Source organism: Mercenaria mercenaria, chromosome 10 (assembly GCF_021730395.1).
Source record: "Mercenaria mercenaria strain notata chromosome 10, MADL_Memer_1, whole genome shotgun sequence".
In the NCBI taxonomy this organism is placed as follows: Eukaryota; Metazoa; Mollusca; class Bivalvia; order Venerida; family Veneridae; genus Mercenaria; species Mercenaria mercenaria.
The window spans coordinates 38,495,000-38,510,110 of record NC_069370.1 but is presented as its reverse complement, the minus strand read 5'-3'; the positions used below and the strand labels follow the sequence as shown (position 1 = coordinate 38,510,110).

Here is a 15,111-nt window from a genome sequence, read left to right as displayed (position 1 = left end):
AACATCCGGAAACAAACTGCAGTACAAGGTAAATAAATATAGGTTAAGGTAATATTTACTTGTTACGTAATGTAGACAGAAACCAGCATTAACGCGGCTGCTCCAATGATACTAATAAAATAGGCCTTCATATTCCTATCATAATCCTATTTCTTTATTTCATTAAAAATAAACTACTTACTATTTTGACAAAAAGAATAAAAATAATAACTGTATACAGCTATTAACCTCAAATGGTACATCAGTTTACAATTTTATACTAGTGAGGCAATTCAATATTGCATAACAGCCTATGATTTCCCTATCAACCATTAACCGACGTATGGCAATTACTTAATCATCCTTTGCAGAACCTTTGCAACTCTATAATTGTGCAATATCAGCCCATCATTTTCAGCCGAAAGCTGTATAATGAACCAAGTCTGAGCCTCGGGAGACATTGAGAATAGTCTACAGAATACCGTCATTCCGCATGTATCTATGATTGAATCCCATAGTATAGGCATATGTCTCTCATTTTTAGAGCAAAAGCAAACAAGATGTATCGTCTGATTTTCACAGAGCAAACCACACTTTTACACTTGACTGTATAACTTGATGACAGAAAATATCCAACAGTAGTCATTGGAAATGAGCACATATGATTAAGTCTGGGGTTGTTTCTCGCCATGAACCACAACGATGCTGGTTTGTTGCACATAACAATTTTAGTAAGTTCTTGCCTGGCCGCGACTAGATTTTCAATACGTTTAGCATTGGCCTTTTGTGTAACAGCTTTCAACAATAATGACTTCCAAGAGCATTTTGACGGGAAAACACCCGACTGAATAAATGAATTCAGAGTTTCCTCCAAGCCATATTTTTGAAGGAGTCTAAATATGTCGGGAATAAATCCACAATTTTGTTTGTCAAAATTCAGGAATCTGATAAGTCTATGAATAAATATACGCTTGGCCAGATAACTACATGGCAAACGACATAGTTGGCCAAAGAACTGAAGTTTTCTATAGTCAATAATGTTCTCAATAGAGTCTATGTTTAAGGAGCATAAAGCGAAATCTGTTGCAGTTTTAGGTCCAAGTCGCTGCATAAACTTCACACAAAACCGGTGCGAGATTTCTAATCTGTGGATGTCCGAGGAAGAGTAAGAGCTCCACAGTTCACAGCCGTATAGAGCCTTAGGCAATACAACTGAACAATAAATCGTTCTTGAAGTGATGGGATTTAGCTTGAGTGGATGTATACCACTATTCGCAATATTCAAAAGTGTTCCTCGCAACTTGTTACCAGCGTCGTAAATAGGTTTTTGTGTACTTAAGTACCTATCGCATTCCATTCCCAAATGAGTATAGGATTCTTTTACAATTATAGTTTCATCACCTAAATGAAAAACTCTGTCGACTCCTGAATCAGTTTCATTATAAACAATCACACCACACTTGTTCGCGTTGTAGCAATATCTCCATTTTCGAGAATATTCATAACAGATATTCAACATTTCATCAATCCCGCACTTTGAAAATGAAACTAAAACCATGTCATCAGCAACTGTTGGAGTGCAGACGTTCATGTTATACAAGCAAAACCCATAACCACAATCCTCTAATTGCCTAATTAGACCATTAATAAAGGTAAGATACATTAAGGGAGAGCTTTTCCCTCCTTGTCTGGTTCCTTGCATTACCGGAAAACTGGTCGATGTTAAACCTTGGTATTTTACACAACTGTAAGCGTTTCTATACATTTCTGTGATCGCTATCAATGTCGTATGGTCTATTCCACTTTCAATAAGTTTATAAAACAAGCCATAATGCCATACATTATCGAACGCCTGTTTTCCGTCCAAGTAACAAACATATAGCTTAGAAGAGTATTCACGGGCAAAATATACAGATTCCCGAAGAGCAAATGACGTCATTAGGCAACCCAATTGTTTTTGAAAACCTCCTTGTTGCGCACTTAATGCTTTAAGTAATACGTCTCTGCATCTGGATAACAAAACTAGTTCATACAATTTAAGTGTTACAGAAGACAGAGTTATTGCTCTATAATTGTCAGGGTTGTCTTTCCTTTTCTTTCCACCTTTGTGAAGTGTAACGATTATTCCACGTTTTAAATCATCTGGGATGTAACCATGTCTCAGCATAAATGTAAATATATTTGCCAGAATTCCTGAAGAAATGTCTTTTGCATAAATTAAATGCTCGTATGTTACACAGTCTTGTCCACTGGCTTTACCTTTCGGTAATGTATCTATGGCGTCCGACACAACTTCCGGTAAAACGCGTACACTCTTATCCGTGGTTATAGCACTTAATGTGTCATTAACAACTGACGTTACATTCTGTTTCCAGGTTTCATCGAAATCAGCCGAATCGCTTTGAGAATAAAGAGATCTGAAATAAATTCCCCACTGTTCTGTAACTTGTTCGCGGTCCCTTATGACAATATCATTAAATTTTATTCCGGCTCCCATTTTACTCTTGGAATTTCTTTTCCTAGAATTAACTAATTTCCAGAATTGTGTTGAGTCTAATTCGGCAGTTTTATCTAGTTCTTGGTCCATCATGGCTAGGTATTTCTCTGAGCTCTGCCTTAACATACGACGGAATACACACTTTGCCGTTTTATATTTTATATATGATTGATTTTCCACATTGCGTGACCGACCTTCACGACACCAAATATCCCGCATGGCTTTCATTTTCTTGTGAAAATTAGAAAGTTCATCGTTCCAAAACGGTTTCAGATATTGTTTGAAAGATTTGGGCGGTAACGTTTGGCAAGCACTTTCGAGAAGTTTTGCTGTGAATATGTAATAAGCCCGATCTATTCCATCAGTGTCAAGGTCACAATATTCCAGATTCATCAACTCCCCATCCGACAACAGTAGGGACTGATACTGCACAATTTTATGATCCGTTACCTTATTCCAGTTTACGTTATATACATTACAACTTGTAAAAGAGTAACAATTTTCTTCAATATACATGTAAATAGACATAATTATAGGTCTATGCCTGGAGACATTTAAACAATCGTCATCCAGAATTTCGCAACTTGATACAAGATCTAAAACTTCAACAGGAATACAAATATAGTCTATAAGTGTGTGATATCGGTCATCATATGAGACATACGAATGAGTAGCGCCTTTGCAGCGAATTTGGTAAAGTATTTACAGCTGTTAAGTTACAATCTGACAAGAAGCGAGACATCAACATCTGACGAGATGACATTTGCATTGTATGCCACTGTGTATTATAGTCACCAATAAAAATGGTTGTACCAAATTGTGAGTACAAATTATACAGATCATACAGTTTATCAATGTAATTCGAGAATGAACTGATAGAATGATTTGTACATGGTAAATACACTTGAAAACAGAACAGGTATTGATTTGGCGCTATTTGCAGTTGGATACCAACAACGCGATTTTCATCAATATTTAAAGGCGTTACAAAATTGTCAAAACGTTTATGCCACATAATAGCTACACCTCCTCTTCTAGAACTAGTTTTTACAAAGTCACACCCATCATGGTCACTAACAGCATGATAATTATACTCATTTTCAATGCTATCAAAGAAATGTATATTATGCGGCAAAAGCCAATGTTCAGAAATACCACAAATATCAATGTGTCTCCGTTTAAGTATGCCTGCAAGGTATGAGACACTAGACATTAATCCCGTCACATTCCAGGTCATTATATACCATAATACCACAACAGAAAATATGTTAATCTTGACAGTTACAATTAAGCTAGTCAATGTCTAACTGTAATTCACTGAATCGGTTACTGTAAACCAGACCATTGCTCATTGTTCCAGAGTTATGTGATGACCTACTAACCCCGGCACGCATCGGCCTACGGTCACGTGAACTTTGTATGGATTACCTCGACCTCCATCGCTGGCAGGTCACCTTACGGGGCCAAAATCTGTCATTAAGCAAAAGGTCGGCACTTTCGTCTGCAGCAACATTGACGCGCACTACAAGCTTATTTGGCGACTTTCTCATAGGGAATGTCTTTATCGTATACACTGTTGGCCCATAACCTGGTTCTATCCGATTATAAAGAAATCCGCCTTTGGATATAAAAGTATAGAGTCTGTCACGATTTAACGACTTTTTAAAACCTAGAACACAGAATTGACGTGTATGACGACGAGATGAGAGCTGAAAGCCATCATCAGTCGTACTGTTGTGTCTAGTAGTAATATGCACTGGGATTTGCTGCTGATTTTGTGGATTTTCAGTCGAGTGAATTTCCTCTGATGTTATATAAACAGGTATTTGATGTTGGCTAGTTACTTGTCCAGCCACTGTATCAGCAGCATTAACATCAATATAAACCGAAGTATCAGAATCATTCGTAACCTTGGTAACAGATTCACTGAACTTTTTGAACTGATTTGCATTGTGATCGGTGTCGCTTGTCTGAAGGCTAGAGCACATGTTACAATTTCCATTGGGAATCGGTGCGTTATGTGTGTCTGTAGCCGTTGTAATATTGCACACTGGTGTTTGCACAGATGAGAGATCATTAATTTTATCTATTCTTGCACTGTACGTATTCTTGTACTGCACTGGAGGGTGGGCTTTACCAAAGACATCTAAGGGTTCACTAATGCTCTGACCAACGTTTAACTTGACGGGGTCAATTGCTACTAAGTTGTTGGTGTCTATAAATGTTTCCAACTTGGAGACTCGTTCTTGCAGTACTTGCATACTCTGTTCAGTATTACTTTGGTACTCACCGGCAGATATCTCGGATTCCAATACGGTTCTACGCTTACCTTGCCTACACTCCAGTATATCACATTTTATGGTAGTCAGCATTGCTTTTACATAGTTCATTTGCTCCGTTCTCAGTTTGTCACTGGCATGTAATGATTCCTTTAGAAGCAGAAAGCCGGCTTGCAGACTCGACACTGAATCCTTCAAGATGGCCACCTCAGAAGCACACTGACAGCTGGACAGGTTACTATTACGGTTCGAAGATTGTCTATTTAGATCGACTTCCGGTGCTGCGCTCGACGTTGCTCGGCGCCTAGCTGTGCTGATCATATCATTGAGTGTATTATAATCCTCTCCTTGTGACACGGCGATAATATTATATATGTCTTGTGCAAGTTTCACAGCAACTGGATCTCCTTTACGCGTGAACACACGACGTTTAAGTTCCACTTGCAAGCCAAATGGAAAGTCATCATGTTCTTGTTTGAGAACCTCGAAATATTGCAACCGCACTCTTTCTAAATCCGACTCACTAGAAGAATACATTCTGACTATTTGCGGAATAGCAAGATCTTTTGGAAATTCGTGGTACATCTTAATAAGTTTGCTAAACTCTATGATGTCTTCATAGTTTTGGTTATGTTCATCTGGAATCTTATTTTGCGCATGCGCATTATCACTCGTATCAGTATTGCCAATATTACAGAAAAAGTTAGTGTTGACAGGCACTTTTACTTCCGTATTGTCATTCATCGTAACCGGTGTTAACTGCATCATTGGTATTTCCCCGTCCATTTCATCCATGACGGAGTTTATAATCCACAAATGATCACCCGACAATCAAATCCGTCCCACTAGCTTAATAAATTGCCGCAGGTCAAATAACGAATATTGGATAATAGTGAACAAAATGTTCAATTTCTTTTGTTTTTCAAGTTTTCTTCAATTACACGCAAGTTAAAAGTTATTTCCAAAATCCAGCATCATCACCTCTTAGAGTAAACATTCACGAATATTCCAGTATAAAATAATCCAAAGTTCATGCACTTTATTATGGTTAAATCTACGTTTTCTACGGAGCTAGAAAACTGCCTAATTATTGTCAGAGACTTCTGCAGGATTGATATCAACTTCTCTGCACCTTGAAATGATTGCCACATTTGTCAGTACTCATGCTGCAAGTCTGTGGTCTCATAACCACAGCTGTCAGAAATATTGGGGCTGGGTTTTTTTTATATAGCATAGGAATGTGTGGTATTACTGATATATACCACAAAATTATGATTTTGCAGTAAAACGATACATACTGTGAACTGATACAACTTCATACTTGAGAATTCCCATTTTTTGCATTTTCAAAGGATGTAAAATGCACACATTAAAATGAGGAAACACATTACCTTGAATTTCAAATTATCACCCACTCGGTGCAAAGGCAGTTCTAAACAGTTTGCATAAGGGCTTCACAATTTGACCAAATTTGTCACTGTAAATATGATTGTGTTTGCAGCATAACGTGCTGTAAAACAAGTTGTACTTTCAAAGAATGCTAAAACTAAATCTCATTATATAAATGTTATGTGAACATCTTGTACATGTGTTGTCTGCAAAATGGTGGTTGGAAGAAAACTGTGTTTATGGGAAAAAAGCAGTACTTATAATAAAATACAATTGCAAGTTGTATTTTTTCCATGCTTAAAACTTCTATTTTAGCAGCATGTAAGACACTCCACATCCTATTAATAATTTCAGTGTCACATTTTCCTGTGTGCTGCATGCTCTTTGCACCTAACATTCACACTGTTTTCTCTAATTCTAGACAAGGTCCAAGGAAGACACCTGGACACCAGATGAGTTAAACAAAGCTCTTAGCAAGGTGAGAGCCTCACATTGACATTATTTTCAATCTTTTAACCTATAGCTTGCAGATGGCAAGTGATTCTGCCAGTGCAGACCAAGATGTGCAGGCTGATCATGGTCTGCACTGTTTGCTATTCAGTCAGTAAATTTTCAGTGAACACCCCTTTGAATAATAAATGGTATTGCCCAAATTGAAAGAATTAGGTGGACCAGTCCATTTTAGAAAAGCAGGCTAAGGGTTAAGCTGTTCACATGACTTAACAGGAAGTCTTTTTCACATTGACACAATACGCACTACGCACTACCGGTATGGTCTTAATTTTGAAAAGTTTCAGATTGTTAATTTTTATGAATATTTATAGATCAAGCAGACTGGTTGCCAGTCTCAAAACTCTAAAAATACCACAATATTTGGTTGACTGTTTCCTAGCACAAACTTTGAAATTGTATTCTTAGAATGGTTTTCAGATTAAGCCTTTTGCAACATGTAGTGATTTGTCATCAGCATCTGTGTCTCTTCAAGCAACAATTTTCTTTTTCCTCAGTCTCACATTTTAAGCTTACTTTATCCTGATGTTGTGGTTTTTTAGTTACTGTTGTTTATCATTTTAGTTTATTTTAATTTGTGAAGCGCTGCTTTATATATAGGCTTCCTCCCCAAATTTCTTCCAAGCATGCAGTTTAAAATTGTCCCTACAGCAGGATCTTTATTCTCCTTTGCCAAATTTAATTTTAATTTTAAAGAGATTTTCCTCCAAAGTAGCAGCCAGGCCCATGCCAATTCATCTTTAAAAAAAAAAAGCTAGCATTGATCAATTGAAAAAGTGTGTCAAAGATACAAATAATCAGATGTTTGAGTTTTGTGACTGACAGACTGGTCAAAATTTTTTTTAAATAATGAGTTTGATTTCTGTCCTATTCTTATTACTGTGAAAGCATAAATATTTGTGTGGGACTCATTTTTGTGAAATTTGTGGTTGAGTCATTCCACAAAATTGAATCCCAACATACAAGGAAAAGTTCCATTCATTTTATGTTCCAGATATGAAATGTCTGAATTCATGTCATCACAAAGTAGCCATTTTGGTCAAAACCATGGAATTTAGTGCCAACAAAATTGAATGATTTTACATGATAGTTTATGCTAATTTATATAAGATGATGATCGGCTAAAAATTAAGAAATTTAAGCTTCCAAAGATCTGAATCATTCTCATAACATTTTATACATAAGGTTTTAGGAAGAAGAGTTCATTAGTTAGCACACATCGATGCTGGTACTTATGTTTGGTATTACTAATCGGTAGGGTTTTCATGACCTCAAGCACTCAAAGGGGGCACTCTGCCAATTGGGCTCCTGAAAATTAATGGTTTACATTGAAAAAAAAAATGCAATCTAAGTTCTGCTAAAACACCTCTGCAGGTAAAATAACTCCATATAAAGATGTATATTTTCTTTCCATACTGTCAAATCAGTATGAAGCAGATAGTCACAGATGCAACACAGTCTGGTTGCTAAAGGCAGATGGCTGTTTAAGACAAGTTGATATTTGTCCGTAGTTAGAACAGAAAGTCAGTTTTGGAAATCTGACTGGCTGCTGAAGGCAAGTTTCTGCATTATACAGTTTACTGCTAATGCAGGTTCAACTGTAGTCATTTTCTTTAACCTTTCCAGAAAACAACTTCCAAACTTTCCGGTTACAGTCGAACTTCGTTTGCTGGAACTCTAGAGGACCAGTAAAATTTCTTCGAGTTACCAGTAGTTTGAGTCACTGAAACAATATGCAACATAGGAATTTTGGCAGGACCTGGCAATGAGTTTGAGCAAAGGATGTTGTTCGAATAACTGAGTTCGAGCGAATGAAGTTTCATTGCTCAGTGCTGTCACATTGCTCAGTACTGTCACATTGGTCAGTACTGTCACATTGTTCAGTGCTGTCACATTGCTCAGTACTGTCACATTGTTCAGTGCTGTCACATTTCTCACTGCTGTCATGTTGTTCACTGCATTAATTTCTTTTTTTTTTTTAGACGAGTGAAAGAAGACACCACAGAGACAGGGATGAAGACCGAAAGAGAGACAGAATTAATGGAGATGAGAGGCAGAGACGCCATAAGGAGGAGGATTCAGACAGAAGACGCAAGCATAGAGATGAGGTACGTAAATGAAGAGGAAACAAAATGCTTCAGGAGCAGGACCTATACAGACATTCAGTCTGTGTGACAGCTTTAGTAAAAGCATTCATTTTAGGCTCTAAATTTGAGGGGCGAGTTTGAATGCATATAAATATGGTCCATGTCTGTCTTACAGTGCTAAATGGCAAAAAAGCTTTTCCATACATAATCAATTTGAAACAGTCGAATTTAAGAGAATTTAAGTTCAAAAACGTAAGCCATGACATGAGTGTATTTTGAGAAAGATAAAGTTTATCAATGGCTCATAAAAGCACTGTAGTCTCAGAGTGTTAACAAGTTTGTAAATTGCTAACACTTAGATACTGTCTTAATTCCTAATATTTACATCCTTTGTTCAGATAACAACACTTCTGAAGACCACAAGATACCTCCCCACAAAGGCAGATGCTTTATAAGCAAATATTAAACTAACCTTTTGAGGATTACACCTGATAACAAACTAATTTTGTGTGTCCCACTGGTATTGCTTTATAGAGATTGCATGATAATACAATTTAACTGATTATTGTAAGTTGTTGTTATTGTTCGGAACATGCTAATCAAGACTGTTTTGAGCAGAGTGTAGCAGAAGTTTCAACATTTTCTACTATAATGTTTATTTCAAATTTTGCAATGCATGGCTCTCTGGCTGTGTTTGGGTGTTCATTGCTTCTTTAGCTACAACGATATACTATCCAGCGCCTCTGTGGACATCGACTGGGAAATATACTCTAACCTTCTGTTTTTTTACAGGATGAAAATGGAAGAGATGTCCGTTTAACAGAGGTAAGCTCAGAGTTCCTTACAGCAGTATGTATTACAGGGTAATACTGTTGAATCCCTGTGGCTGAAATGTTAAGGTCACTGATGCTGAATTGCTTGACATCAGCCTCTGTGGGTTTGATAATCTGCTTGGAATGTTAGATGTATCATGATGTTACAAAGTCATCCAGCTAGCTTACAGAAGATTGGTGGCATTTCCTGTCTGCCTGCCTGTACCTACAATGATGTCTGGATGGGCATCTGTCATTCGTCACCAGTTTAGCCAAAAAGTTGCCTTTAGATCTGTTGATGTGACTTAATACCGAACAAAACTAACAAACAAACATTAGTACCGTCTGGTTTCCTTGTTGCCACACTTGTCTACATGTATCTACCACTTTGCTCTATGTATGCAGAGGTCGTGAGTACAGTTCCAGGGCAAAGCAGTAACTGTTGCGCTCTGTGGTTATTTGACAAACAGCATTATATCTATAGTTATTCATTCTCCACTTCAAATTTATGTGGAGAAGTTGTCAGTTACTGGAAGTTCTAGGATATCTGATAGATTAAATGACCAGCTATTACAGAAATGCTTGTGAAATGAATTAGAATGTTTCCCATGACTTTGTTTAATATCAAACATTAGTTTTCGTTAAAATCAAGTTGAATATGGATTCCTATGTGGGACTGTGTCAGACATTGGTGGTTGAGACTGTTGATAAAGCGTCATAATTTATTTCAAGGAGGAACGTGACAGACAGAGGGAAGAACGCAGACGTAAGCGAGAAGGAAAAGACGGCCTTACCAGCAGAGAAAAGAAAGGGAGAGAAATTCAGTTTGTATGTATATTTTTAAATTTTTGGAATTACGGTTCTATCTTCTTCATTCACTTTAATTTAAAAGTTCAATAAAATTTAAAGTTCATGCCTTACTAATTGCATACATTCTGGGAACATAGTTCATTTATGGTAGTAGACCTGTTATGATACTCGGCAAATTCTCTGCTGTTAAGTATTCTCCATATCCAGTTTCAGTATCCTTAAGCAATAACAGAATTTTTTTCATAATAAACGGGAGTGCTGAAATTACCTAGTATGTAGAAAACATAATCAAATGGAAAATGATAATTATCATTACAGGTTCACTTCCGTAAAGTTTCCTTTATCAGTAATAAGTTATTGTGTAGAAGAGATTCTGTTTTCTTGAAATACAGACAAAGCTGTACTTAAACATTGCTTGGGGGAACCAGAAATTGTCTTTATTCAATAAGACAGATATTTATTTTGAAAACAGAAGTGTGGAAATCTGTGGAGCCGAGTGGACTCATTTAGGAGATGTTCTTTAGCACAAACTTAAATGTGTTGTAAAATCAGTCAGATGGTCTTATTTAACTTACTGGATTTTGTTAATATATATTGTATGCATTTAACTCGTCTGTTAAATTTCAGAGAGGCAAATCTGACAACAGAGATGTAGAACTCAATGACGTTGATGAGAACGACTCTGATGATCGCAGGAGACGTCACCATGGTGATAGAGAAAGGCGACACCACGATGACGGTGATCGTGAAAGACGACGTCACGACCGAGAACAACGGAATCGTGATGAAGACGATGACAGAGAAAGACGTCGCCGGCACAGAGATGATGATAACGATCGAGAAAAAAGGCGGAAACACAGAGATGATGAGGATGATGGTTTAGAAAGACGCCGAAAACATCGTGACGATGATGACAGGGAGAAAAGACGAAAACATCGTGAGGAAGAAGATGAGGTGATATTATTTGTTTTGCAATACTAACATTAGGGCTTCTGCGCAAAATGATTTCTATTAAAATATCAATACAACATGAAAAAAGTCATCTTTGGCTATACCTTTTGTCACAAATGTCTTGAATATATTAGATTGTAATATATGATAAGAAGTTGTTTTTTTCAGTAACTACAATCTGGTATTCCGTAGTTCCTTCATGCAATTATAGTGAAAAGGCATTTAGGTTGATAACCTTTTGAATACACCATAGAAGCCCTTTACAACTTTGTAGTGATGTTGTATCCTCTAACTCAGTTCTATTCACTGTTTTCTTGTACCTTCACATTTGATAATTTTAACCTTTTAGTTTTGTTTAACAGTTTACATAGATGTTACCTTTTTATGCCCCTGGCATCTACTGATGCGGGAGGCATATAGTGATTGTCCTGTCCTGTTCGTCCGTTTGTTCGTTCGTCCATCTGTACAAGGTTAACCAGATGGGACCGTTTCGTCTAGCATCAATACCCCTTACTAGAATGACTTGATACTAATGCAGATGTAACCTGTGACCATTCCTCATCTTCAGACATCCCCTGACCTCAGTTTGACCTTGACCTCATTTTGGACTTAGGTTGCTTTATATGGGCCATCTCTTGGTTAACCAAATAGGACTGTTCCGTCTAGCATCAATACCCCTTACTAAAATGACTTGATGCTAATGCAGATGTAACCTGTGACCATTCCTCATCTTCAGACATCACCTGACCTCAGTTTGACCTTGAACTTGACCTCGTTTTGAACTAAGGTTGCTTTGTATTGACAAGGATGCCACCGGGGGCATCAAGTGTTTATTGAACGCAGCTTCTTTTTATGCCCCCGAAGGGAGGCATATAGTTTTTGAACCGTCTGTCGGTCTGTCAGTCTGTCCGCAATTTTCGTGTCCAGTCCATTCTTTGTCATCGATGGATGGATTTTCAAATAACTTGGCATGAATGTGTACCACAGTAAGACGACGTGTCGCGCGCAAGACCCAGGTCCGTAGCTCAAAGGTCAAGGTCACACTTAGACATTAAAGGATAGTGCATTGATGGGCGTGTCCGGTTCATATCTTTTGTCGTCGATGGATGGATTTTCAAATAACTTGGCATGAATGTGTACCACAGTAAGACGACGTGTCGCGCGCAAGACCCAGGTCCGTAGCTCAAAGGTCAAGGTCACACTTAGACATTAAAGGATAGTGCATTGATGGGCGTGTCCGGTCCATATCTTTGTCAACCATGGATGGATTTACAAATAACTTGGCATGAATGTGTACCACAGTAAGACGACATGTTGCGCGCAAGACCCAGGTCCGTAGCTCAAAGGTCAAGGTCACACTTAGACGTTAAAGGTCATTTTTCATGATAGTGCATTGATGGGCGTGTCTGGTCCATATCTTTGTCATTCATGCATGGATTTTAAAATAACTATGCATGAATGTGTGGCACAGTAAGACGACGTGTCGCGCGCAAGACCCAGCTCCGTAGGTCAAAGGTCCTAAACTCTAACATCAGCCATAACTACTTATTCAAAGTGCCATCGGGGGCATATGTCATCCTGTGGAGACAGCTCTTGTTTCCCATGCTTTTAGTCCTAATAATAAACACAGTCAGGGTTCTCCACATGCTGACAAATAAAAAATGGCATTATGACATTTCAGAGATGCACAGCAACAAAGTTTAGTTTTAACATCTTTAGGGTAATGTTAATGTTTTTCCATAAAATAACTTATTTTGATTTGAGAGCTGTAATGAACTAACAACAATTATCAAGGTATTTGATTTTTTATCAAAGGTTTACTGGTATATAAACAGTTTTTAATCAGTATGTAGATTCGTGTGACAGTCAATTCATTCAAGAGTCAAGGGCCCTTGGATTTAGGCAAAATATATATGTACTCTGACAAAGATAGTATTCAGTTCAGGCAGAAGGGATCTTGCCTTTATATATCTAATCACAACTGATACTGTGGAGAAGCCTCGACTAGGATATAGCTATGATGTGTGTATACATATTGTTGTGTTGAGTGTGTAGAATTCATTTGCAGGATGACAGAGAGAGGAGGCGATTGGAAAGAAGAAAGGAAAGAGAAAAACAGGAGGTTCTCTTAAAAATTCTCTGTTCTTGTAAACAGATATATTGGCTAGGCTACTGAATTTCAGCTTCAAAAGTCCTTACGCATTGTTTTTTATAGTACATTTACATACTGCATATTCCCTTATTAACACCTCCAGGGGAATTACATTTTGCAAAAAGAGGCAATTATTTAGGCTTAAAAATGGGATATTATTACAATTTTTAGTAAATATACTTATTAGCGATGGCAACGAATATTCGAATATTCATTCATTACACAAATATTCGAATACTGTTTCACTGTTCAAATATTTGAAAGAAAACAACAATCATGACAGATAAATAAAAGTACCAAAATTATTTTTTTAATTTATTTTGCAAAACTCACTCAGTAGAAATACGTACGAAAATGGCTTCCGCTGTTGTTAGACACATGTCATTTTGCATATTAGCTTGCCTAAATTGTATGTCTATATGTTGATGACAGTGTAGCCTGTAGTTAATACCACTAATTGCTTGCCTTTAAAAGACTTTTATGGTGACAGATTGATACAAATCGGCTACAAATCGCCTTGTTTACAATAGGCGTGAAGCCTTGGTAATTAAGAAAACATTGAACAGCACTTGATCTAATGACTCCCACGAGAACAATTTGTCAGTCTTAAATCATCAATGTCTTAATTATTTCCAGTGTAAGTGAAAGTAGAATTTATGTGGGTCACTGGTTAGGGTGATAAACACATAAAATTTGAGTTGTTTTGTTGATCAGTTGATGACTGAATATTCATTCAGAGGGTTGACTGAAGATTTGAATACCAGTAATGTTATTAATTGCCATCCCTAATACTTACGATAAAGGAATTTTAGCAATAATAGCAGTACCGTGATGCTGCTGGTATTCACTTATGACCAAAATTAAAAAAGTGGGGATGTGGTGAGCTTTCATTAGGGGAGGGTGTTAATTAGAGAATATATGGTAATTATTGTTGGTAGCTTTTACATTTCTGTTCTTAAATGAAGTTCCATGTTTGTTTTCGTAGCAAGTCAGATAACTTTTAAATCCTCATATTATCTCAATTTCTTATTGAGTTCCATGGAGATATTTGCAAAATAGTTACGTGAAAAAGTTTAGAATAACGCATAATTGGAATTTGAAGTAATATATCATTTCATATTGTAGTATTGTTAATTATGTTGACCATCAGTGATTGAACTTTAAAATTTAGAAAAAAATAGTTTTGTTTATTAGTTAGTTTTTAGCTTCAATCATGATACTTTATAGTACTTACTTTTTCGAACAGTTTTAAACAATATAAAATATACCCCAGATCTGTTCACCTAAATATTTTTCCTGAAGGGTATGACAGTGCTTTCCATCTCTTAGAATATATATAATTATGTTCATAGATATAATTATAGTTTTATATTTTTATTTTTTAAAATTTTTTAAATGTCTAGGAAGAGGAAAGGAGAAGAAGACATGAAGAAAAGAGAGAAAGAAGAAAAGAAGAAGACAGAAAGAAGGATAGGGAAAGAGACAGAGATGAACGGTCAGATAGACACAGAGATAGGTATAATAATCAAAAGTTTCTGTGTCATGGTAGCATGACAAGTTATTACGACTTTGGAAAATTTTACCAGGTTCTGGTTTTTAATGTACATGATTTTAAGCATCTGGCTTAGTGTATCATGTTTGACTT

General features: G+C 36.8%; 1 protein-coding gene across 7 annotated transcripts in view; it reads left to right on the top strand.

Annotated features, from left to right (window-relative positions):
* The window catches only part of LOC123560802 (cytoplasmic dynein 2 intermediate chain 1-like), a 66,159-nt gene that overhangs the window by 18,986 nt on the left and 32,062 nt on the right, over positions 1-15,111 (top strand). For 5 of the 7 annotated variants that reach the window (XM_053552817.1, XM_053552816.1, XM_053552813.1 and 2 more), the window contains 7 exons: positions 6,566-6,622; positions 8,637-8,762; positions 9,534-9,566; positions 10,286-10,381; positions 10,991-11,317; positions 13,383-13,436; positions 14,870-14,982. In XM_053552817.1, coding sequence (XP_053408792.1) covers positions 6,566-6,622; positions 8,637-8,762; positions 9,534-9,566; positions 10,286-10,381; positions 10,991-11,317; positions 13,383-13,436; positions 14,870-14,982 — 806 coding nt within the window. The remainder of the gene's footprint in view (positions 1-6,565; positions 6,623-8,636; positions 8,763-9,533; positions 9,567-10,285; positions 10,382-10,990; positions 11,318-13,382; positions 13,437-14,869; positions 14,983-15,111) is intronic. The other 2 variants (XM_053552814.1, XM_053552818.1) reach the window with 2 other exon arrangements.